Source organism: Xyrauchen texanus, chromosome 6 (assembly GCF_025860055.1).
Source record: "Xyrauchen texanus isolate HMW12.3.18 chromosome 6, RBS_HiC_50CHRs, whole genome shotgun sequence".
NCBI lineage: Eukaryota > Metazoa > Chordata > Actinopteri > Cypriniformes > Catostomidae > Xyrauchen > Xyrauchen texanus.
This window is the reverse complement of record NC_068281.1, coordinates 17,152,024-17,175,280: the sequence shown is the minus strand read 5'-3', so window position 1 is coordinate 17,175,280 and position 23,257 is coordinate 17,152,024. Positions and strand designations below refer to the sequence as shown.

At 37.6% G+C, this 23,257-nt stretch overlaps 1 protein-coding gene across 1 annotated transcript in view; it reads left to right on the top strand.

The window, feature by feature from the left end:
- LOC127645025 (tenascin-R-like) overlaps positions 1–23,257 on the top strand; it is a 224,705-nt gene that overhangs the window by 166,045 nt on the left and 35,403 nt on the right. Inside the window, exons 8-15 of the mRNA XM_052128518.1 lie at positions 4,028–4,178; positions 12,650–12,919; positions 13,129–13,314; positions 14,234–14,323; positions 14,559–14,822; positions 17,601–17,867; positions 21,879–21,998; positions 22,129–22,272. Coding sequence (XP_051984478.1) covers positions 4,028–4,178; positions 12,650–12,919; positions 13,129–13,314; positions 14,234–14,323; positions 14,559–14,822; positions 17,601–17,867; positions 21,879–21,998; positions 22,129–22,272 — 1,492 coding nt within the window. The remainder of the gene's footprint in view (positions 1–4,027; positions 4,179–12,649; positions 12,920–13,128; positions 13,315–14,233; positions 14,324–14,558; positions 14,823–17,600; positions 17,868–21,878; positions 21,999–22,128; positions 22,273–23,257) is intronic.

Below are 23,257 nucleotides of genomic sequence, written 5' to 3'. Positions count from 1 at the left end.
TTTATTTTATATAGCACCTTTCTTGAACCCAAGGTCGCTTTGCATGAGAGCAAATACATGAAGTACAGCAAATGGACAGATAACACATACATAAAATATAAAACCCTAACAAGCAACCGAGAGATAACACTGAGTGAAGAGATTCGGTTTTAGATGTAATTTAAGGGGGAGAAGTTCCCAAAGGGGTTGTGGGAGAACATTCCAGACAAACTTCGGGACAAATAGGAAATTTGCAATAGCAGACCGTAGAGCGTGAGTGGGAATATAGGGGTGAAGTAACTGATGTACTGAGGAGCAAGTGTGTGAAGAGCCTCGAAGGTTATCAACAAGATCTTATATTGTATGCGATGTGTAATTGGAAGCCAATGGACCTGTTGCAGAATGGGAGTGATGTGTGCAGACTTTTTACTTGAAGTAATAAATCTAGCTGCAGAATTTTGGATGTATTGTAGGTGATTTAGGGTTTTATAAGGTAAACCACAGAAGAGTGAGTTACAATAATCCAGTCTAGATGAGATGAACGCATGGTCTAGTGTTTCTGCATCATTCATATTGATTAATGGTCTGAGACAGGCAATATTGTGCAAATGAAAAAAATCGGGAAGACACGCAGGCTTGAGTGAAGTTTAAGATGCCATTTATTTGATAAATGTAAAACAGAATGTAATGTCTCACTCTTTGGCATAGGCCCCGTCCGGCGGTCCGAGGGAGTTGTACCCGGAACCGTCATGTCCTGCCGGAGATAGAAGGCAGGGGCGAGGAGCCTACTCCCGTGCAGGACAGGGCCCAACTGGTGGTGGTGGGGTGGTGTAGGTTGCCGTGTTAGCACACAGAAACAGCAATGTGATAGATTGTGAGCAGACTTATAAAGCAATGGCTTATATGCGATTGGCTAGGAATTACCCAGCTAATGATGTGATGATGTACAGTTGCTAGTCTTCCCGCTAGAACTTCGCTGTTCTTCCATGTCTTTATAATGTTATTAACATGAGACTTGAAGGTGAGTGATGTATCAAAAATACCCCCAAGGTAATGAACAGTGAGAGAGGGCTTAATGGCATCACCGTCATCATCCAAGGTAAGGTCTGAACAGCGTGATACCAATAATTTGGAACACATTATCAAAATGTCAGTCTTCTTTGTATTGAGCCTCTAGAAGTTAGCAATTAACCAATGTCTTAAATCATTGAGGCATGCAGATAATGAAGGAGGTGGGAATGGTGTTTATGAGCTATAACTAACATAAATCTTAGTGTCATTCTCATAACAGTGGAAAATAAGGCCATGTTTCCTTATATTTTCGCCAAGTGGAATAATATAAATTACAAAAAGAAGGAGGCCCAGCACTGACCCTTGTGGGACTCCTGTTCAAGTTGGCATGTTGAAGAGTGTGATTTATTAATCAACTCAGCAACATAAGATGGGGTGGTATGGGAAAAAGTAGTAAGTTTGGTGACCTGGTGGATATGAAAAAATTCTAAACACTCAGTTGCCTCATAAGGGTTAAAGTGGCTGCAGATTGTGTCAGTTTTGTTTTTGAAAAACTGGAGAAATTATTCACATATTGTAGCTCAAGAGATGCAGGTGGAGGCAGTGGTTGAGACAGTGATGAAGACTGTAAGTTTCTTAGCAGTGGAAAAGGGAGATTTAGGTTTACAGTTTGAGTATTGATAATGGAAGAAAAATAGTTTCCCTGTGCATTAAGAGAAGCCTTGTATTGGACAAGATGATCAGAGAGAGCCACAGAATGAACAACCAGTTTTTTTGACAAGCCATTCAAGACATCGACCCTTTGCTTTCATAGCCCGCAATTCCGGAGTATAACAAGGAGAGGAATAAGAGGAAGGAACCAGTCTACACTTGACAGATGCATTGTCATCTAAGATGGAGGTAATTGTTGCATTGTATAAAGAAAGAATTTAATCAGGGCAGGAAAGGTTTATAGAAGATGTGAGTATAGAATTGCAGAAAGAATCATTGAAAGATGACAGATTTTATATTATGATAGGATATCTGTTTTTTGGTACAAGACTTAAAAAGGTAACAGCTGAAACTAAACTTACTGAGCTTTTGTTCAGAAAAAACATACAAAGTTGCCAACACAGAAATATTTTTAAGCCCAGAGCAATATACATGCTGATTGAAATTGAAACAATCAAGTATAGACATAAACTAATGAGAAGCAGTTGAGTTAGTGTCAACATGGATATTGAAATCTCCCAATATTATTGCTGTTTTATGTGATGCATTGGCTAGAGTAAGCAATTCACTGAGGTCAAAATAAAGCTTGGGTGTCTATTAAGTTGTCTATAGATTATAATTACCAGCAACGGTGTATGCCCTAACAGTCTAATACAGAGATATTCAAATGATAGTGTTTCTTATAAAATCAAAAATAGTCGATGTAATACTATGTCGGTGGATGACTGCTAAGCCACCACCCCTGCCTTGGAGTCGGGGCATAGCAAGGACGTTGTAACCCTCCGGTGTCATCAGTCATAATAACATCTCTGAGCATATTGCCTTTACCAGTCAAGGAGCAAACATTTAAAATTGCACCAGTATTACATGTGGACACATAGTCCATAGCAGGCCTACTGACTGGGGTTAGTAGCAAGTCAACATTAATTCCATGTTAAGAAGTGCATGATGAGGACAATCTGAGGTTAGAACAGGATGATTAGATGTAATATAAGTAGGAGATGAGTAATGTAAATTAGAACAAGGAAAACAAGAACCAACTAAACAAAGACACAACATACAACATGCCATATCAGACAAGCAGAAAATACCCAAACACAACCAAGGAGAAAGTGCAAACTATCTCAGTAGCTGAACTCAGTCTGAATTGAAGAGAAAATTCAGCAAGACACAGCTCAATGAGAGAGTGGAGACTAATTCACCTGCTAAACCAGCAGGAATAAACAGTGGTCAGTGGGCTCGCCGACGATTATGTTGGTATATCATTAGGTGAAGATCATTATTTGTATCTCCTGGCAGACAAGTATGATCTGTTTACACCTGGTATTAAGATGTGTCTTAAGTGATATGATCACATGTGGTCGGCGCTAAATACAGGTCTAAACAGGGTCTAAAATGTTTTGTGATCAGTTCAAAAATAACACATAGAATCATGGTCAAAACGCATATGGCTGCATCATATTTGATGTGTGAACGCTAATCCATCCTGCATGCATCCCGGCAGCAACAAAGCGTTTCCCCTTACCTGTAAATCAACTGCCATGTTAAAACAAGACTTTTTTGTCCAGAAGTGTTTTTACAAGGAATTAACCTTAACGTTGGAAATAAACTTTCTATTCTGTTGCTAACCAATTGTAACGCAAGGTAACTAAAAATCCCACCCTTTACCGTTGTTGTTGGCTCAATCTCAGCCCAGTGTGAGTACGCTTTGGGTTGTTAGTGAGTTTAATAAATCTTTTATTCTTTATAGTCAAGAGAGGGGGGGTTGCTTTTCAATCTTCCTTCGGTGAGAGGGTATGCTTAGGGTAGTGTGCATGAGAGCCAACTCTGTCATGCCACTGGGGAAATCATATTAGAAGTGGAAGTCTTGCACTCTGTGGATTTAATCCTAAAGCATACAAGAGCCATTCTGATTTTCCACAATATCATAATGGATGTGAGGTCAGGGACAAGTGAGCATTCACATAGTCAATGGGAGAGAACAAAGCAAAGGAGTACAAAGAGGCTTTTTAGAACAGTTAAATCTTTAGCTTACCTCTGAAACCCTCATATACATTGATATTGCTTGATTTCATTTACGTTTCAAACATAAACATTCAAGAGGAGCATTCAGGTAATGTCATATGGAGTGCAATGCATCAAACTAAAAAAAGTGTTCTGCTAAGCTATTTCTTTTTTACACAGATGACTGCCTCCTGAAAACAATCTATCTTGATTTGAGCTGTGCACTGTTTGTTACTGCATGCCTGCCTACACTCTGATGTGTGTATGAAAGCGCTCAGTATATTTCAGTATGTGGTTGTATCTTTGTGTTTGTGTTTGAAAGGACAATGATGGAGGAATGACAGCACAGCTGCCCAGTACCATCACATCCTTTAACCAAACAGGGCTGAGGCCTGGAGAAGAGTACACTGTCAACCTGGTGGCTTTGAAAGACCAAGGCAGGAGCCAGCCAGTTACCTCAACTGTTATCACATGTAAGCCTGCCTCTGAATCAGTAATATTACATTTATGCTTTTGAATCTTTCTTTGCAATGTGCATTCTGGATATATATTGTTCCCTGGGAAAATGTGTGTTCATTGGAATTGAAACTATAACATTGGTGATGCTATCACCCTTTATTCCCAGTTGTGCTACAGGAACAGAGAGCCTTTGCCATTTCATTGTACAAAAATATCATTTTATAAGTTTTTTACCACTATATGCATTTGTTTTAAGTGCATATACCAGGGATGTACATGGTTACCATTTTTAACATTCGGTTAACTGCAAGGTTTCATGAAGGGTTTATCTGTTTTTAGTCAGGAGGCGGGACTAAATGTTTTATTGTAATGGAATTTCCTTAAACACTACTCAAAACAGCAGCAAATTAAGTGCAACATGAGCTATGTGTCAAACAACACAAAAAATACATCTTCAAATGATAAAATCTCATAGTAAATTCAAACAAAAAATAATCAAACAGTCACTGCCTATATATGCACTTTTGCCCAGGTAACTTTACATTTCTGTGAGGGAGTCAACGCAAATATTATCATGTGCGTGGAGTCACACAGCTGCGGTTAAATAGCTTATTCGGAGTGCTTTGATTTTAAATGGTTTAAAATCAAATTACATTGAACCTGTCTAATTATTGTCCTAAATGTACACCAGAGCAAAAGGGAAAAAACACTGTCTTACTGTTTATCAAGCAATGAAACTATGTTCAGTGAAAAACAAACTGGAATCATATTTTATGGTGTAACAGTCACATAATGTAGGCAACTCTTCTTCCGAATGCTGCAGAACAACGAATGAAACACAAAGCAGGTGTTTCGAGATGCGTTTATAAAAATGTAAGTCTTTTTAACTTTGTCGGCGTTCCTGCGTAAGGTGCTGAAAGTGAAATTAAGCCAGCGCAACAGTCAAAGTCATCCGTTCAATGTGTGTCAGTCAGTATCACTAATCTATAACAGAAAAACAGCGCAGATGCTCACAAAAGCGTATTTGAACAGCCCCTAGCTCGCCCTATACTTGAAAATCTGACCCAAACCTGGCAGGAAATCCTGACGGTTTGTTGGAACTCGTCAAGCTGGGGTCAGGTTGAAGACCTCTATTGCATGCGTAGAATAACTGAATAGTGACTTTAATATTAGAATAGTGGCACATCTAACAGTTAACCAAATGTCAACTGTCTGTGCACATTGCTAGCATAACGTGAAACTCGAAATTTTACATTGGTGTGTACAATTGGGTATAGTTAATAGTTTATGTGATTTCCCACTGTACTGAATTTTTTTCCACTGTGTTGCAAAGTTGTTGGGCTCTATCCTACGATGTTTGTTATCCCGCACTTATTAAGCCGCATTCTCTTAATTCCTTAAATGGCATAAGAAAATCAACATTCTCATTTACATGATGTTTCAGAATGCAGCTTTCTGTAAAAACCCTGGATTAAACCGTTTTCTTAAGTGCATGTAAACGTGGTCAATGTTTTCTATGTTGCAAACCTATACTTTTAATTAAAATCATATTTAATTTTAGTTTGATTAAAACTGTTGCATTTGGTTCTGCTTAGGTCTTTCTTTGGTTATTTTTCTCCTGTTCACGCACATCCCTGAAATTCGTGATCTAGGAGAACTCGGCTAGTGTTGATGATTGGTTAAAACTAATCATGGACATGATTCATTTGGACTTTACATTCTTTATTTATTAAAGGTGCACTCAGAAACTTTTTGTGTCATCTTGGACTTACAGTGACACCTAGTGGTGTGGATGCAGCATCATTCAAAATCAATATTTTTACAGTTACCAATGCCATTGTAGAAATTCACTATTCACAATCAGCCATAATTTATTTAATCCAAGAGTGTATGTTTCCAATAACAAGATGGTTACTGAGATTAAGCAAGTAGTTTTCAGATGGTCATGTGATTCTTAAATTTCAGCCCCATGAGGGCACCCGTGCCCCCTGTAGAATAAAACGTCTTTTATTAAGTTTTCTGATATGACTAAAGACAAGACTCTTCATGTGAGTGGTCATGATTGTATACATACAGTATGTTTCGAAATTACACTTAATTTCTTTAGGAGTAAAACTTTTTTAATGGAGAAACAATTTCTGAGTGCACCTTTATTTTCCACAAACTAATTTTAAAACTGTGCCACACACAGTATAACTGCAAGGTTAATTTGCCTAGGGTGCTCCTTCCATTGTATAAATTTGTCTTTTGAACGTAAAATGCAGTAATTGACTCTCAGGATGACAACTGGAAAAGAAAATTTGCATGATCGTAAGTCTGATCACTTAAAATGGTCATAGCATACCTCTGCTCAACAAGCCACACCATACAGGGTTCATACAGATTCTTGATAGTTGTGAAAATGCTAAATTTCCCCAGTTAGGTTTTTAAGGTTTGAAATTTGCTTACATTTTGAAAATGTTCCTTGAAAATACTACAATAAAATTAACATACTCAATAATTATAATTTAATATAACATTACTGTAATACAGTGCTGTGGAAAAGTATTTGCCCCATTCTTATTTCTTCTATTTTTGTGTGTATCTCTTACTAATTTTTTTCAAAAATTCTAACTAAACCTAACATAAAACAAAGGCAATCTGAGTAAACACAAAATACATTTTTTAAATGATAATGTTATTTATTGAAGCGATAAAGTTATCCAATACCAGCTAGGCCTGTGTGACAAAGTATTTGCCCTTAGTTACTAAATCCCCAAATCTATGAAACTGCATTCATAATGGGGTTCAGCTGGACTAGAAACACCCCGGCCTGATTACTGCCAGCCCTTTTCAATCTAATCAACATCTAAATAGAACTTTTTCAGCAGCAGGAAGTTGGCTAAAAGGTCTCACCCAGTAGCACACTATGCCAAGGTCGAAAGAAATTCCAGAAATTGTGAGGAAAAAGATGATTGAATACATCAGTCTGGGAACGGTTACAAAGCTATTTCAAAGACTCTGGGACTCCAAAGGACCACAGTTAGAACCGTTATCTCCAAATGGATAAAATTGGCACAGTAGTGAACCTTCCCAGAGGTTGCCGACCTTCCAAAATTCCTCCAAGAGCACAAAGACGTCTCTTTCAGGAATGAAAAAAGCCAAGGACAACGTCCATGGAACTGCAAGCCTCTCTCACATCAATAATGATCTCTGTTCATGACACCACTATCAGAAAGACACTGGGGAAAAATGCCATCTATGGAAGAGTGGCAAGGCGAAAACCATTGGTAACCCAGAAGAGCAATAAAGCTTGTCTGAGATTTGCCAAAACACACCTTGATGACCTTTAAACCTTTTGGGAGAATGTTCTGTGGACCGATGAGTCGAAAGTGGAACTGTTTGGAAGACAGGGGTTCAAACACAGGTGTAAATCAAACACAGAAATCCACAGAAAGCACATCATACCTATGGTCAAGCATGGTGGTGGTGTGATGGAGGGATGCTTTGCTGCTTCAGGGCCAGGGTGACTTGCAATATTTGAAAGAAACTTGAAATTACCAGATCATCAGTCCGTGATTTGAAGCTAAAGCGCAACTGGATTATGCAGCAAGAAAAATATCCATAGCATAGGAGTAAATCCACCTCTGAATGTCTCAAAAGAATAGGTTTTGGAGTGGCCTAGGCAAAGTCCTGACTTGAACCTGATTGAGATGCTGTGGCAGGACTTAAACAGGCAGTTCATAATCAAAAACCCTCCAATGTGGGTGAACTAAGGAAATTCTGCAAAGAAGAGGACCAAAATTCCTCCACAGCATTGTGAAAGACTGATCTCAAGTTATCAGAAGCATTTGGTTGCAGTTGTTGCTGCTAAAGGTGGCACAACCAGCTATTCAATTTAAGGGGGCAGTTAATTTTTCACATGGGTGATATTGGTGTTGGTTAACTTCAATAAGAAGTATATATATTTGAAAACTGTATTTTGTGTTTACTCAGGTTACCTTTGGTTTATGTTATATCTCGTGTGAAATTCTAAAACATTTTAGTATGAACAATACACAAAAATAGAAGAAATCAGTGTAGGGGCAAATACTTTTCCACAGCACTCTATATTATTAGAGAAACTTATGAAATCACTTAAAAGTTACCACAGACCTTCTGTCAGCATTACTTTTTACATTAAAACATTTAGTATTATTTGTAGGTCTTTGTAGGCAGTCTTCTTTTAGCCTTTATTCAAATAGCTGGGGACCAAATATCAGTTGTAGAACTTTTGCTTTTATTTGAAGTGGAAAAAAATAAATAAAACACCCACACAAGCTTTCTTTAGAAATAGCTAAATCTATTTGATATTTCTTTTCATTTTTCACATGGAAATGAATAAGTAACTACAGTAACCAGGATTACCATTCCCCATGGTAATTCAAGCTCAAGATAACCGGTGTTTCCGACTGTATCTGTGTGTTAATGCAAGACTTTTGCATCATATTAAGTTGTAATCATATTAAGGATTCCAGTCTTAGCTGTCATGTTTTTAAAGGAATTCTTGAAAATTTAATTTTTATAGATTGGGTAATGTTTGAAAATTACAGAGGATGCTTTTTATCATTGGATTTTTGTCAAGTAACATTTAGAATTGGATAATATTTAAAGCTTTGAGGTGCTTAAAAAAATATATTTAAGGTACCTTGAAAGGTGCTTGAATTTCACTCATAAAAAGTTGTATGAACCCTGACCATATGAGATACAATTTTTATTATGCACAGAAGAATGTTTAAGTGTCTTTAGTATCCTTTTTTTGTTATTGTTTTCTGGCTCCAAACTTTGGATGTGAGGAATGAACAGTTTCCAAATGGGTAAGAGCCCATGAGAGATGTGTATTTTACTATAAAGAAGAAGAGAACAAAGTCATTGTTTGAGTGAATTAAGTGTACTCATCAAGAATGTGTTGGGTGTAATTCAAGGCAGATTCTTTCAGAGTGGATGGTGCATTTTCATTGATGGAGACAGCCAATTTTGCAAAGCAAAGAAATGTTCCTTGGGTGAATACGTAGTGCAGGGGTGGGTCTAGTTTACCCTTACTTACTGTGTGCTGAGAAGATGAAAGAGACAACAATGTGAAGTGCTTTTTTCCTTCAGGTTGTTCAGCTAGCTGAGTCACTAGTGCCTCTTTTGTAGTTGCAGTTGACAAGTTGAAAGTTGCTTCAGTGTGATTTTCTCCACCCATCTGCCATGTCCTGTTGTTTTCCCCTGTCCTTGGTGCTGAAATCCGTGATTTTGCAGCTGTGAGGCTAAACAGAGGGCTCACCTCCAAACAATTCTGTACCATGAATGCAGTAATTTTACTGTTAGTCTTCTGACAGAGTGTTGTCAGAATGAATTAGTATTTCAAAGCCATCTGAAAGGACATTCGGAGAAAGATACAGTCACTGATATGGCGCATTCACAAAGAAAGGTGTAAACACAGACCTTCCAAATAGTGTGAGAGGGGCCGGGAAGGCATAAACTACAGGGAGGTGTCAGATTGCCTCAGCTAATGGAAAATGTCACCATGATGAATGGGCCAGTCTGGCAGCAATTATACACTTAATGTAAACTTCACCCAATAATTCCTCTGCTGTCACTTACAGACAGGAGGATTAGATTCAATTGAACTTTTCCCAAACAATTGCAATTGCGTGACTACAGTGAAAATGCTATTCATTTCAATGGGCCTCACTGTCGACCATAATTAAAGAGGCATTAATTATGCATGCGAGTCCATTAATATTTCACGTGTCCACTGCGGATACCTTATTCAATAAAGAAATACACATTTGGTGTAACTTAATTATTCATGTGTGCAAAGATTTATCTTTCCCCTGAGATAGCCACATGAGTTTGAGAGTTGCCTCACAGTATTTATGCTTAAGCACTAAAATACAACATTTTCAAGGAAAAATAAACAGTTATCTACTGCCTAGTCTCTGATGTGACTAGACTTTCCATTTAGACTGTGCTGTAATCATCTCTTTCTCGCCATCTGAAATACCAGAGTTCTCTCTGCCCAGAACTCAGCCTTTATATGCGCGAGCCTCAGTAATCCGAGGAGAGTTTAACCAGAGATTATTTTATTTAATTCGAGAACAGCATCTGCGGTCTATCATAGGAGAGTGTATAACGGTCAGCTAGCATGTTACGACAGTAAGTCACTGTTTGCGGATACAATTTTATTGAATGGGAGTGCCGTAAAGTGACACATACCTGTCGCAAACTCGTCCGTGACTTGTCTTATGAATAAATGTATCATTGTAAACTCCACACATGGTTAATTAAAAAAGCATTGTTTAATGTAAAAAATTGTGAGGATTAGCAGACAGGTGGACAACTAATTAAGTGATGAGCTTTTTCCTCACAAAAGTAGTTTACTCGGCTTACTGATGCATGTCCTCCATTGAAATCCATTAAAAAAAACGGCCTCTTGTCTCCTCACCAGTTTACCGCCATATAATATCTATGGGAGTGCCGCATTGTGCTATTTCAAGCTAAGCTTGTAGGCCCGCTTTGGAATGGCTCTGGTTTAACAACGCTCAATGGCGCATGCATAAGCATTCAGCCGTCATCAGTTTTCCAGACCAGAGCATGTTTAAGCTTTTCTGGCGATAGTTTCGATACACTGCATTGCTAAACATGGATTTCACCGTTTAGGTGAGCATTTGATAGCGTCGTTTTGAATCGAATGTATTTATATAAATTGCTTGGTTTATATACATTGCTTTGTTGTGTGGAGTGCGGTCAAATCTACAGATGTAAAAAAAACAAAAATCGATTATGAAAACCGAACGCTCAAAGAAAATGCGCTGAAAAGTTTGCTTTTATTCACTATTCTTATCTGTTCAGGGTCTGTAGGGCTCGTAAAAATGTGAATCACATATTGTTGAAGACCTCTTTGAGTTGTAATTCTTTGTAGAGAGTGAGAATGATACTGCAGTATGTGGTATAAACAACACTTTAACTCTGGTTCATTTGTGAATGTGAAAAAGCTTATCCTTTGAAAGTTAAATGTAGTGTTTCACTGCAGTCTCACCTGATCCAATTAGCAGTGTTTTGCACATCTTAGCAGAAAAAGACAGAGGTTGGAGATGCAGTAGCTAAACCCTGGAGGTCAAAAGCACCAGATATGTTCATCTTACTTCACAATACCTGTTTCTGAGGCAGATGGTCATGCTGCCCCATATAATGAAGCAGGCTAATTATTCATAAAACCAGTTAGCTGTTTATTATAAGAAATGTATGTTGGAGGCTCAGAATGGCCACATAGTTTGGTCACTTGAATGTTGGTTCGTTGATTGCCTACTACCATAATTTAAAAGTTCTTGACCTCTGGAGAATATCTGTAGAAGATTGATATATTTTTTAAGTGTGAAGCATTTTTGGTTTTTATTGTAGGTCAGAAATTATCGCTTTTAAAATCTCAGGCACACTTACAGTTCAGGATATTTGAAGTTCAAGCCTAACCTGCAAATTTAGTGTTATTAGATCCTGCTCATCCCAAAACATTGCACTCTCACCTTTTTAAATACATTTTGCCTCTACATGAACCAGCACTTTTAACTTGGAGCAGGGACAGATTATGACTTGCAAAGGCCCTGGGGCCAATTATCTCCAAGGGCCCCCCTCCACCCAAAAGTTGGTGGGGGGTTGGAGGGAGGGGGGTTCGTTGTTCATGCCCAAAAGGGTTTTCAAGCGGGGGGATCACCAAACTAGATCATGCAGCCTTAATGCCCAAATCATCCACAGGCAGTCAAGTGCCCCATGGTAGTCAAGAGCCTCTGGACACTGGCCCCATTGGCCTGGTTGTTAATCCGTCCCTGACTTGGAGTTATTCTATTGATGTTGAAGATAATTAATTAAAGCCAAATAAATGTCCCTTTTTTGTCGCTATTTTTGCTACCTTATCTTCAATAAGAAATATCAGGTCTATAGCTCAGGGAAATGTCTTTGTGTGGGGAAAATAAAGGCTTTAAGCAGATTCACATATTTGTTCCCTCAAGTTTAATGATACCAAAAAAAACGTCATTCATCACAGCATTTTGTCACCAACGCTGTTTTAACAAAAAATCTGTTGATAACCATCCAAAGCAAAAATTGCTCAAATCAATTAGTTCAGATACTCTAATACCAGTTACCATTGTAAGGAAACTTCTATATTCCCTATCTAACCAGCTTAAACTAGCCTAAGGCAGTTTTCTGATGCTTTTATCTGGTTTAGTTGGTCTTCCGGCCTTGCCAAGTTGCTTTTCAGCTGGTTTAGCTGGTCGGGCTAGCAGGTGTCCAAGCCTGATCACCGAATAGTACTCAAAACCCTCTAAAGCCAGCACACCAGACAAGACTGACCAGTAGAAACAATTCTTGAGGTTTTCTAAGACCAGCAAACCACCTATAACTGGTTTAAGCTTTTTTTTCAGCAGGGTTTTAGCATAATAATATTACGTATAAATAACTTTGCCTTGTTTTTTTTCTTTAGTAATCGATGGACCAGCACAGCTTATTGTACGAGATGTCTCAGACACAGTTGCATTTGTGGAGTGGACCCCACCTAAGGCTAAAGTTGATCAGATTATATTGCGTTATGGGCTGGAAGGAGTGGATGGACCAAAGACCATCTTTCGCCTGCAGCCTACTCTAAGCCAGTATTCCCTCCAAGTCCTGAGGCCTGGATCCACGTATGAAGTATCAGTCAGTGGAGTCCGGAATGGCAATGAAAGTGGAGCAATTTCAACAACATTCACTACAGGTAAGACAATTCAGTTCAGACCAGGTAATTGTCTCTCATCCAAAAAAGCAAATTTAGAGTTAACAGATAAATATGAAAACACTTGTCATTTCCCTCCAGTTTCCACATTTGTTTATATTAGGTTGCTCATAATGGAGCAATTTGAAAAACATTATTTTATTTATTGTGATTGGGCTGAATACATTTTCGATTGTGTCTTTTTATCTCAGAAATCGACGCACCAAAGAACTTACGAGTGCTATCGAAAACATCCACCAGTCTGGAGCTAGAATGGGACAATAGTGAGGCAGATGTTGAAGGTTACAGGGTGGTTTACAGCACATTGGCTGGAGACCAGTATGACAAGGTCATCGTCCCACGCAATGATGGAGCCACCACTAAGACTGCCCTCACTGGTAAACTCAAAACTCTTTTTCCTTTATGTCATAATACTGAATTTTTCCTTATACAAATATTTATAATATTTGATGTAATCAAACCAGATCATGAGAAACAGTAAAACCATAAGGCTCACATAATCTGGCCTGCGAGATGGGCAGCTGCACTCTGCAAATTGTGAATAGCAAATTTCTTTGCCCGTGCTTGCACCGTTACTTTACTTGCATGATCCCTTAAATGAATCGGGTGCTAAAACCATGCAGACAGTGCATGCAAATAAACAATGCTATGATTGGATGCAATTCACTCTTATTTTGCTTTTTTGTTTTAGTTTCCAAAACTGTTTTAAATAAAGATATGTTCATTGTGATCTAATTAGCATTTCTACGTATTTGTGCGTACTCAAACTTAAAGTGTGGTTCCAGAACACATACAGTATTTTACATTTGGATAGACACTGATACGTACAATACTGTCATATGGACTACTTATAAAACATAGCACACCCATAACATAACACATAAACATACCATAACATCTTTAGAGACGTGCATGTTGTACAGATCCTCTGTTTAGGTTCATATGATACTAAATTCACGGATTGATTTTAGACTGGGAAAGACTGAAAGAATAGCAATACTTAGGTTTTTTGTTTATATACTATCTCAAATGTGCAGGGTTTTAACAACATTTTCTCTGAGTAACGTACATTTCTGACACTAAATCTTGAACAGAAATTCATGGTTTATTTTCTCACCTCTGATTTGTATAAATATATTTTACTCTGTTATACCCTGATGTTTTTCATTTCAGTAATGAATGTTTAATATGTTCCAAAACACATATTTCACAAATTAGATCTCCCACAAAGTTATTTTACTTATTCATTGACAATAAAATATATTACTGATATCTTTTTTTTTATCTCCTCTTTAGATTTACTACCTGGCACAGAGTATGGCATAGGTATTTCAGCTGTTCTTGGTGCCAACCAAAGCACCTCCACAACAATGAATGCTAGAACTGGTAAATGACAAGATTATAGCTCTACCATTAACAGATCTCAGTGAAGAACATTTCTTTATAAAAGCATGTAGTTTGTATTCCTGCAGTAGAACTGTGCAAATGTGTTTTTCTCAGTATAGATGATATACTGTATGATGTATGATGATCACGTAAACAAACTCCAACTTACTGAACCAAACAACTTAATATTCCTATTACAAACCATTCAGTAGCTGCAGTATGCTGTTATCTTTAGGACTGGATGTCCCATTGGATTTGACTGTCACAGCCTCCACAGACAACACCATCACACTGTTGTGGGGCACGGTGCAGGGGCCTATTGACCACTATAGGGTGACCTACAGCTCTTCCACCGGAGACGCTACTGAGCACACAGTGCCTAAAGACATAACCACCACCACATTGACAGGTCTAGAGCCAGGCACTGAGTACACCATTACAGTTGCAGCACAGAGAGGCAGGCAGCAGAGCACTGCAGCCACTATTGATGCCTTCACAGGTAATTTGTTCTATTGGGAACTCAAGTACAGGAATCAGTTTTGAGTGACCGTAGCATGCATTTTCATTCGCAGGCTGGGAAATCACTGCTGTATGGCATGTCATGACAAATATGTCCAGAAATGTCTCATTAATTTCTCAAATCAAGCTGTTTAGTTGCTTGAGGAATGTGCAAGGCATTGACTTAGATGTACATGTACAGTATACACTCACCTAAAGGATTATTAGGAACACCATACTAATACTGTGTTTGACCCCCTTTCACCTTCAGAACTGCCTTAATTCTACGTGGCATTGATTCAACAAGGTGCTGAAAGCATTCTTTAGAAATGTTGGCCCATATTGATAGGATAGCATCTTGCAGTTGATGGAGATTTGTGGGATGCACATCCAGGGCACGAAGCTCCCGTTCTACCACATCCCACAGATGCTCTATTGGGTTGAGATCTGGTGACTGTGGGGGCCATTTTAGTACAGTGAACTCATTGTCGTGTTCAAGAAACCAATTTGAAATGATTTGAGCTTTGTGACATGGTGCAATATCCTGCTGGAAGTAGCCATCAGAGGATGGGTACATGGTGGCCATAAAGGGATGGACATGGTCAGAAACAATGGTCAGGTAGGCCGTGGCATTTAAACGATGCCCAATTGGCACTAAGGGGCCTAAAGTGTGCCAAGAAAACATCCCCCACACCATTACACCACCACCACCAGCATGTACAGTGGTAACAAGGCATGATGGATCCATGTTCTCATTCTGTTTACGCCAAATTCTGACTCTACCATCTGAATGTCTCGACAGAAATCGAGACTCATCAGACCAGGCAACATTTTTCCAGTCTTCAACTGTCCAATTTTGGTGAGCTCTTGCAAATTGTAGCCTCTTTTCCTATTTGTAGTGGAGATGAGTGGTACCCGGTGGGGTCTTCTGCTGTTGTAGCCCATCCGCCTCAAGGTTGTGCATGTTGTAGCTTCACAAATGCTTTGCTGCATACCTCGGTTGTAACGAGTGGTTATTTCAGGCAAAGTTGCTCTTCTATCAGCTTGAATCAGTCGGCCCATTCTCCTCTGACCTCTAGCATCAACAAGGCATTTTCGCCCACAGGACTGCCGCATACTGGATGTTTTTCCCGTTTCACACCATTCTTTGTAAACCCTAGAAATGTTTGTGCGTGAAAATCCCAGTAACTGAGCAGATTGTGAGCAGATTGCACCAACAACCATGCCACGCTCAAAATTGCTTAAATCACCTTTCTTTCCCATTCTGACATTCAGTTTGGAGTTCAGGAGATTGTCTTGACCAGGACCACACCCCTAAAAGCATTGAAGCAACTGCCATGTGATTGGTTGATTAGATAATTGCATTAATGAGAAATTGAACAGGTGTTCCTAATAATCCTTTAGGTGAGTGTATGTGCAACAAAAAGTAGGTGCATATACTAAATCAGCTCGATATAAAACCCCAAAACTTTCTTTTGGTCTTGAAATCAAACGTTAAACTGACATGCACACAAGACATGCAATTTTTGAATGAGCAGACAAAATGCAGGTAAAGGTGTTTACATGCAAAACAAAATCGGAGGGAAAAACATAGATGTGATCAGATTTTGTATATACCGTTTATAACCATTACCCATTAAAAGAACACTATTTATGGTGTTTAAATTACCTTGCATGTTGTCTGCTTCTTCAGAATAATCATTAGATTGTGCATGTAACCATACTCAATGAAAGTACTGAAAGTGTGAGACGATGTGCAATGAAGATGGAATAACTCTCATTGCTTTTTTTCCAACAAGCTCATTACTTGTCAAATCTACTTCTAATCAATCATTCTTCATCAAAATTCTACTTTCCAACTGTATTTTTTTTTCATAACATCTTTTACATCTACAGTATTAAATAACTCTTCAGACTTTTTCTTTTTACATTCTTCACAAACTTTGTTGTGATGGTATATCAAGACATTCATGTCCATCAAGAATGGACCGCATTTCATCACCATTTCTTCAATCAACATTCATCCTTTGCTTATTGTCTACTTCCTGGCTGCATACACACTCTTCTGCCTTCACCGGTTCACTTTCACTGCAAAAAAAAAATATATATATATATATATATATATATATATATATATATGTACATACATATGTATATATATATATATATATATATATATATATATATATATATATATATATATATATATCCTTAAAACTAAACAAATTTACCTTAAAGTATCTTAATTAAACTTTTTATAATTTATACATTTGTTTTAAATTTACAGTATAGGCACAAAATTGCATAAGATATTAAGGCTTGATTGGAAATGAGATGTTGAAGGAGATGTTATACAGAATGACAGTCTCAGTCTCCATTCACTTTGGAAAAAAAATGAAAGTGAATGGTAACTGAGGCTAATATTCATCTCCTTTTGTGTCTCAGAGAAGACAGAAAGTCATCTTGTTCAGAACAACATGAGGGTGAGTAAATGATGACAGGAAGTTCATTTTATGGTGAACTACCCCTTTAAGTCTTATTGTCTTATGCAATGTTGCTTCTCAAGTCAATTGTTCTTGCTTTAAGGATGTTTTCCTTATTTAAAGTTGTATATAAACAAGACAAAAAATACTGATTAAAAATAATAATTTTCACAGTGTGTGTTCCTCATTTTTATATTATTTCCTCCTCGCTCCTGTGAGGATGTGACAATTATTTAAGAGATCTGTCACCACAGAAACCAACAGTTGGTAATATAGTTGTTGTCGTTCGATTCCAGGGTTCCGCCCTATCACACAACTCTACTTCTCTGATGTGACATCTGATTCATTGACTGTGACTTGGAGTGCTCCAGCTCCGCCTGCTGACGCATTCATCTTGAACTACAGTGCCCAGGACTCCAGTGATGATTCTGAGATTGCTCTAGATGGGTCCAAATCCAGAATTACCCTCACTGGTCTCCTGCCCTCCAGGCGGTACACTATTACACTTGTAACCATGCACGGCAATGTGACATCAAAGCCAGTTGTCGGTTCAGTCACAACAGGTATTATTACTAATGAATGTGAAGTTCATGAGTATTATCTGCAAAGTATGACTGAGATTAAGTTTGTTTATTTAACGTTTGAAATAAAATATCACATTTAAAGCTGAAGAGTGCAATTTCCACCCCAAACGGAATTGCAAAAATTATAATTCTACAAAACTCTCATCTGCCGTTGCTTTTAAAACAGACATTCCCACCCCAAATGTATGCCACTGATTAAGCCAACTTTGCTATGTTAGGCTGGGAGGGATAGTCAAACAAACAGCAAAGTTTTAATAATGCTAAACAGCCACAGTTGAATTTTCTTTATTTATTTATAAAAAAAAAAAACTATTTTATAGTTTTATATAACTATAACTAAAAAAAAAAAATAGATATTATTAAAAGTACTTCTGCATGTCTTAACTAGATTCACAGTGCTTATTTTCCCTTGGGAACACTTTTTAAACAGGTTTTACATGGCACAAACTATAATGTTTGCTTTTACTTCCATTTTATCAGTATCACCAGACTGTAATTTGTCAGTGTGCAAAGAACAGTCTTGTCTATTCCTGCTTCATTTTCTCATTATATTTCCTGCACACAGCTGCACAGCAGATTTTTCACCCTTTTGTGTCTTAATTAATTTAACAGTGTGTAATCCTCCCCTAATTACCTCTGTCTGAATGTGGAGGTGTCAAGAATTATTCAGCTGTTGTCACTGAGCTGATATTTGCAGTTGCCAAATTAGATATTGTCTCAGAGCTATTTCTAAACATTAAAATAAACTCTGAAGAAGACTGCCTGTACAGCAACTTGATTAGCTTTCTAAAGTTTCAACTTTCATTTCACTGCATATTATCATAATGAGTTTTTCTTTTTTAATACTAAATTCATTTTAAATGGATATATTTGTAGACAAAGGTCTCGGCTTACGAACGATATAAGGGAACAGGTATTTATAAAAATCGCTTCATAACTTGCATCTTACTGTCATTTGTGTCAACTCCGTCAGACACACCAAAAAGCGTGCTATTTTAGTTCAGTAAAGGAGTTAAGTGACAATATTTTATACTTATCCACCTTAACCATGACACAACGTTGAAGTGAGCGACAGACGGGGAAATAAAATGCAAAAATGTATCCCACAATTTTAACAGAAATTATGTAATGAGAATGACAGAGTTGACAAGTTGAAGCTGTGACCGCAGAGACTTATACATTATTTGTTTATATTATGAAACATATCAAACGTACCAGACCAGGTGTCCGACTGTTGCATCCACCATGAGCAGGAAGTGTGAAAGGGGTACTCCGAGTTAAAGCTGACCAGCCATTTTCTGATTTATTCAGGATTTTTAAAAAATCTGATGGAGTTGACGCAAAGTGAGGACACAACTTTGATAGGCAGATATAATTTAAAGTTTTCTTAATGTATTGTTTGATATCTTACAGATCCCTATCTGATATTCATACTTATGAATTTGTTACATTTTTATACACTTTGTTTAGCAGTTTAACTTTGTGACCTCTTGCTGAGGACAGGTTAAGTTACATGTGCTTCCAAGTATTGAGCATGCATTTTAAAAAATTCTAATGAAATTATTTTAAAATATAAGTGAAAAATGCCCTGAGTATACACATTTCCTTTAACTTTTCCAGTATTTTTATTGTTATGAATTTCTTGATTTTTAAAATAAATATGACTTTTGTATTTAAGACACGTTTTGTCCCTCATCTCAAGTATCAGTGAATAACGTTGTTTGTACACAAGCTCTTTTAGTAGGCTACTTGCGCATATTGTTTCATGAAGCCTGTTACACTAGAAACTTTTAGAACATTTTATAAATGTTATTGCTTTGGTTACAAACCATGTTTTCACACATAAGCATTCCTTTACATTTATAAAAAGTGAAAAGAAGGTCATCATATGCTCAAAAATCAGCGACCAGAATAAAAACAGATGGAACGGGCAGGAGATATTTGCTCTTGCTGCCCTTTAAACAGAGTCTGAATGTCATGGAAAATAATATATGCATACATGAATAATCACATCTCATTTATTGAGGATTTTTTTTTTACTCGGGAAGCATTTAAATAAGGTTGGCAATCTGTTTATGAATTGCCACCCATTATGAATTGAATGCATTAGTCTAATGAATGTGAGGAGGTGTGAATTGGTTTCCACTCATCTTAATGACAGGGTACTTCAAGAATGGCAAGAGTAAATCTGTTTATTTCCCTCTAAATTGTCAGAATGATACAGAACACCTCTTAGTCTGGTTAACTGTGTTTAAATGTGGCCTCTGGTAACCTTTGCTGTTGCGGTGGTAAGAGCTCTTGGCACAGGCAAAAGAACATGAAAAATTCCTCGCTGGACAGCAGCAGATAATAACATTGCAAATGTCCTTGTGAAGAGTGTGGTGTGTCCAGAACACAAATACACTTCCTCCTCTCTGGGCCCTATTTACATTTATGCATTTGTGTACTTTTATACTAAGTGACTTACAATGCACTTATTACAGAGACAATCCCCCTGGAGCAATCTGGAGTTAAGTGCCTTGCTCAAGGACACAATGGTGGTGGCTGTGGGGATTGAACCAGCAACCTTCTGATTACCACTTCTGATTTATTTGAAAAAATAAATTGCATGAAAAATCATTTTACAATGACTACTGAATAATACAAAAAACAATTATAAAAATATCATCAAGACTATATAATAAGCAATTAGTTGCTCTACTCAAATAAAATTCTTGCATAAAATATACACTCAGTGAACACTTTATTAGGTACACCTGTACACCTATTTTTTATTCGATTATCTAATCAGCCAATCATATGCCAACAGTGCAATGCATAAAATCATGCAGATACGGGTCAGGAGCTTCAGTTAATGTTCACATCAACCATCAAAATGGGGAGAAATGTGATCTCAGTGATTTTGACCCTGGCATGATTTTTGGTGCCCAATGGGCTGGTTTGAGCATTTCTGTAACTGCTGATCTCATGGGATTTTCACACACAACAGTCTCTAGTGTTTACTCAGAATGGTGGTAAAAACTAAAAACATCCAGCGAGCGCTAGTTCTGCAGATAGAAACGGCATGTTGATGACTGAGGTCAACGGAGAATGGCTAGACTGATTTGAGCTGACAGAAATGCTACGGTATCTCTGATAACCCCGCTATACAATTATGGTGTGCAAAATAGCATCTCAGAATGCACAGCATGTCAAACATTGAGGTGGATGGGCTACAACAGTTGAAGACCATGTCAGGTTCCACTACCATCAGCCAAGAACAGAAAGCTCTCTCATCAACAAGGCTATTCCATCTGCAGAACTGCCACTCACTGGATGTTTTTGGCACCATTCTCTATACACTCTAGAAACTGTTGTGGATGAAAATCACAGGAGATTAGCAGCTACAGAAATACTCAAACCAGCCTGTCTGGCAACAATCATGCTACAGTCGAAGTAGCTGAGATCACAATTTATTCACCATTCTGATTTGAATAAAAGCTGAAGCTCCTGACCTGTATCTTCCTAATTTAATACATTGCACTGCTGCTGCATGATTGGCTGATTAGAAAATTGCATGAATAATTAGGTGAACAGGTGTACCTAATGAATTGGTCACTGATTGTATGTTATTATAACTTGTATGCACAGTTCAATAAAGTCTACATTAATATTGAACTAATATGCAATACTTTAAAACTGTTTTAAACTACATTAAGTCTTTTCTTTATAATGTGCATGCTGTTTTTATGGCCTCATATTAATTGATGAATATTTGTAAAATTAATTGGCTCACCACAGGACCATTTAAAATGAGCTTGTGGATGCCAAAATATAATTAAAACGGTAATAAAAAAATAGATATATTTTCCCTTACATATTAATATACATTTTAATCTAAACTAAATGAATAAAACAAAGTCCATTGACATTTAATGCAACAACTAACCTACAGTATATTTCAAATTAATGCACTTTACTCTTTATGATATTTTTCCACTATTAATGCAGGAATGGACCCTCCCAGAGACATGACTGTGCGGTACGTCACTGAGGAATCTGTGACCCTATCATGGATTCAGCCACTGGCACCATTTGATTACTACAAAATGTCATACCAATCATCAAAAGGTACTTCCTCCACAGTCTATTTTACCACTGAAACAAAGATGAAGAATAATATATAATTTCAACTAATTAATTCATACACTATTGAAAATCTGGATTTCTAATTTTTATTGGTCATTTCATTGACTTCTAGGTAGGATGGACAATGTAGGGATTGACAGTGACGTCACCAACTACACACTGACCAGCCTCCATCCAGCAACAGAGTATGAAATCATGCTGAATACAGTGAGAGGAAGCCAAGAGAGCAAGATCATCACCACAACTGTTTTCACAGGTACTTCAATTCTCACACAATCACATATGTACTAAATAGAGCTGGATGATATTACACACACATATTGAGTTGAAGTCATAAGTTTACATACACCTTAGCCAAATACATTTAAACTCAGTTTTTCACAATTTTCACAACATTTAATCGTTGAAAACATTCCCTGTCTTAGGTCCGTTAGGATCACTACTTTATTTTAATTATTTCCTCACATTCCCAGTGGGTCAGAAGTTTGCATACACTTTGTTAATATTTGGTAGCATTGCCTTAACATTTTTTAACTTGGGTCAAATGTTTTGGGTAGCCTTTCACAAGCTTCTCACAATAAGTTGCTGGAATTTTGGCCCATTCCTCCAGACAGCACTGGTGTAACAGTGTCAAGTTTGTAGGCCTCCTTGCTCGCACACACTTTTTCAGTTCTTCCCGCAAATTTTCTATCGGACTGAGATCAGGGCTTTGTGATGGCCACGCCAATGCCTTGACTTTGTTGTCCTTAAGCCATTGTCCATTTGTAAGACCCATTTGTGGCTGATGTCTTGAGATGTTGCTTCAATATATCCACATAGTTTTCCTTCCTCATGATGCCATCTATTTTGTGAAGTGCACCAGTTCCTCATGCAGCAAAGCTCCCCCACAAAATGATGCTTCCACCCCCATGCTTCACGATTCTTCAGCTTGCAAGCCACACCCATTTTCCTCCAAACATAACGATGGCCATTATGGCCAAACAGTAAAATTTGTGTTTCATCAGACCAGAGGACATCTTTGAGAAGATCTTTGACCTCATGTGCACTTTTTTATGGTGGTTTTGGAGCAGTGGCTTCTTCCTTGCTGAGCACCCTTTCACGTTATGTCGATAAAGAACTCGTTTTAATGTGTTATAGATAATTATATACCTGTTTCCTCCAGCATCTTCACAAGGTGCTTTTGCTGTTATTCTGGGATTGATTTGCACTTTTTGCACCAAACTACATTAATCTCTAATAGA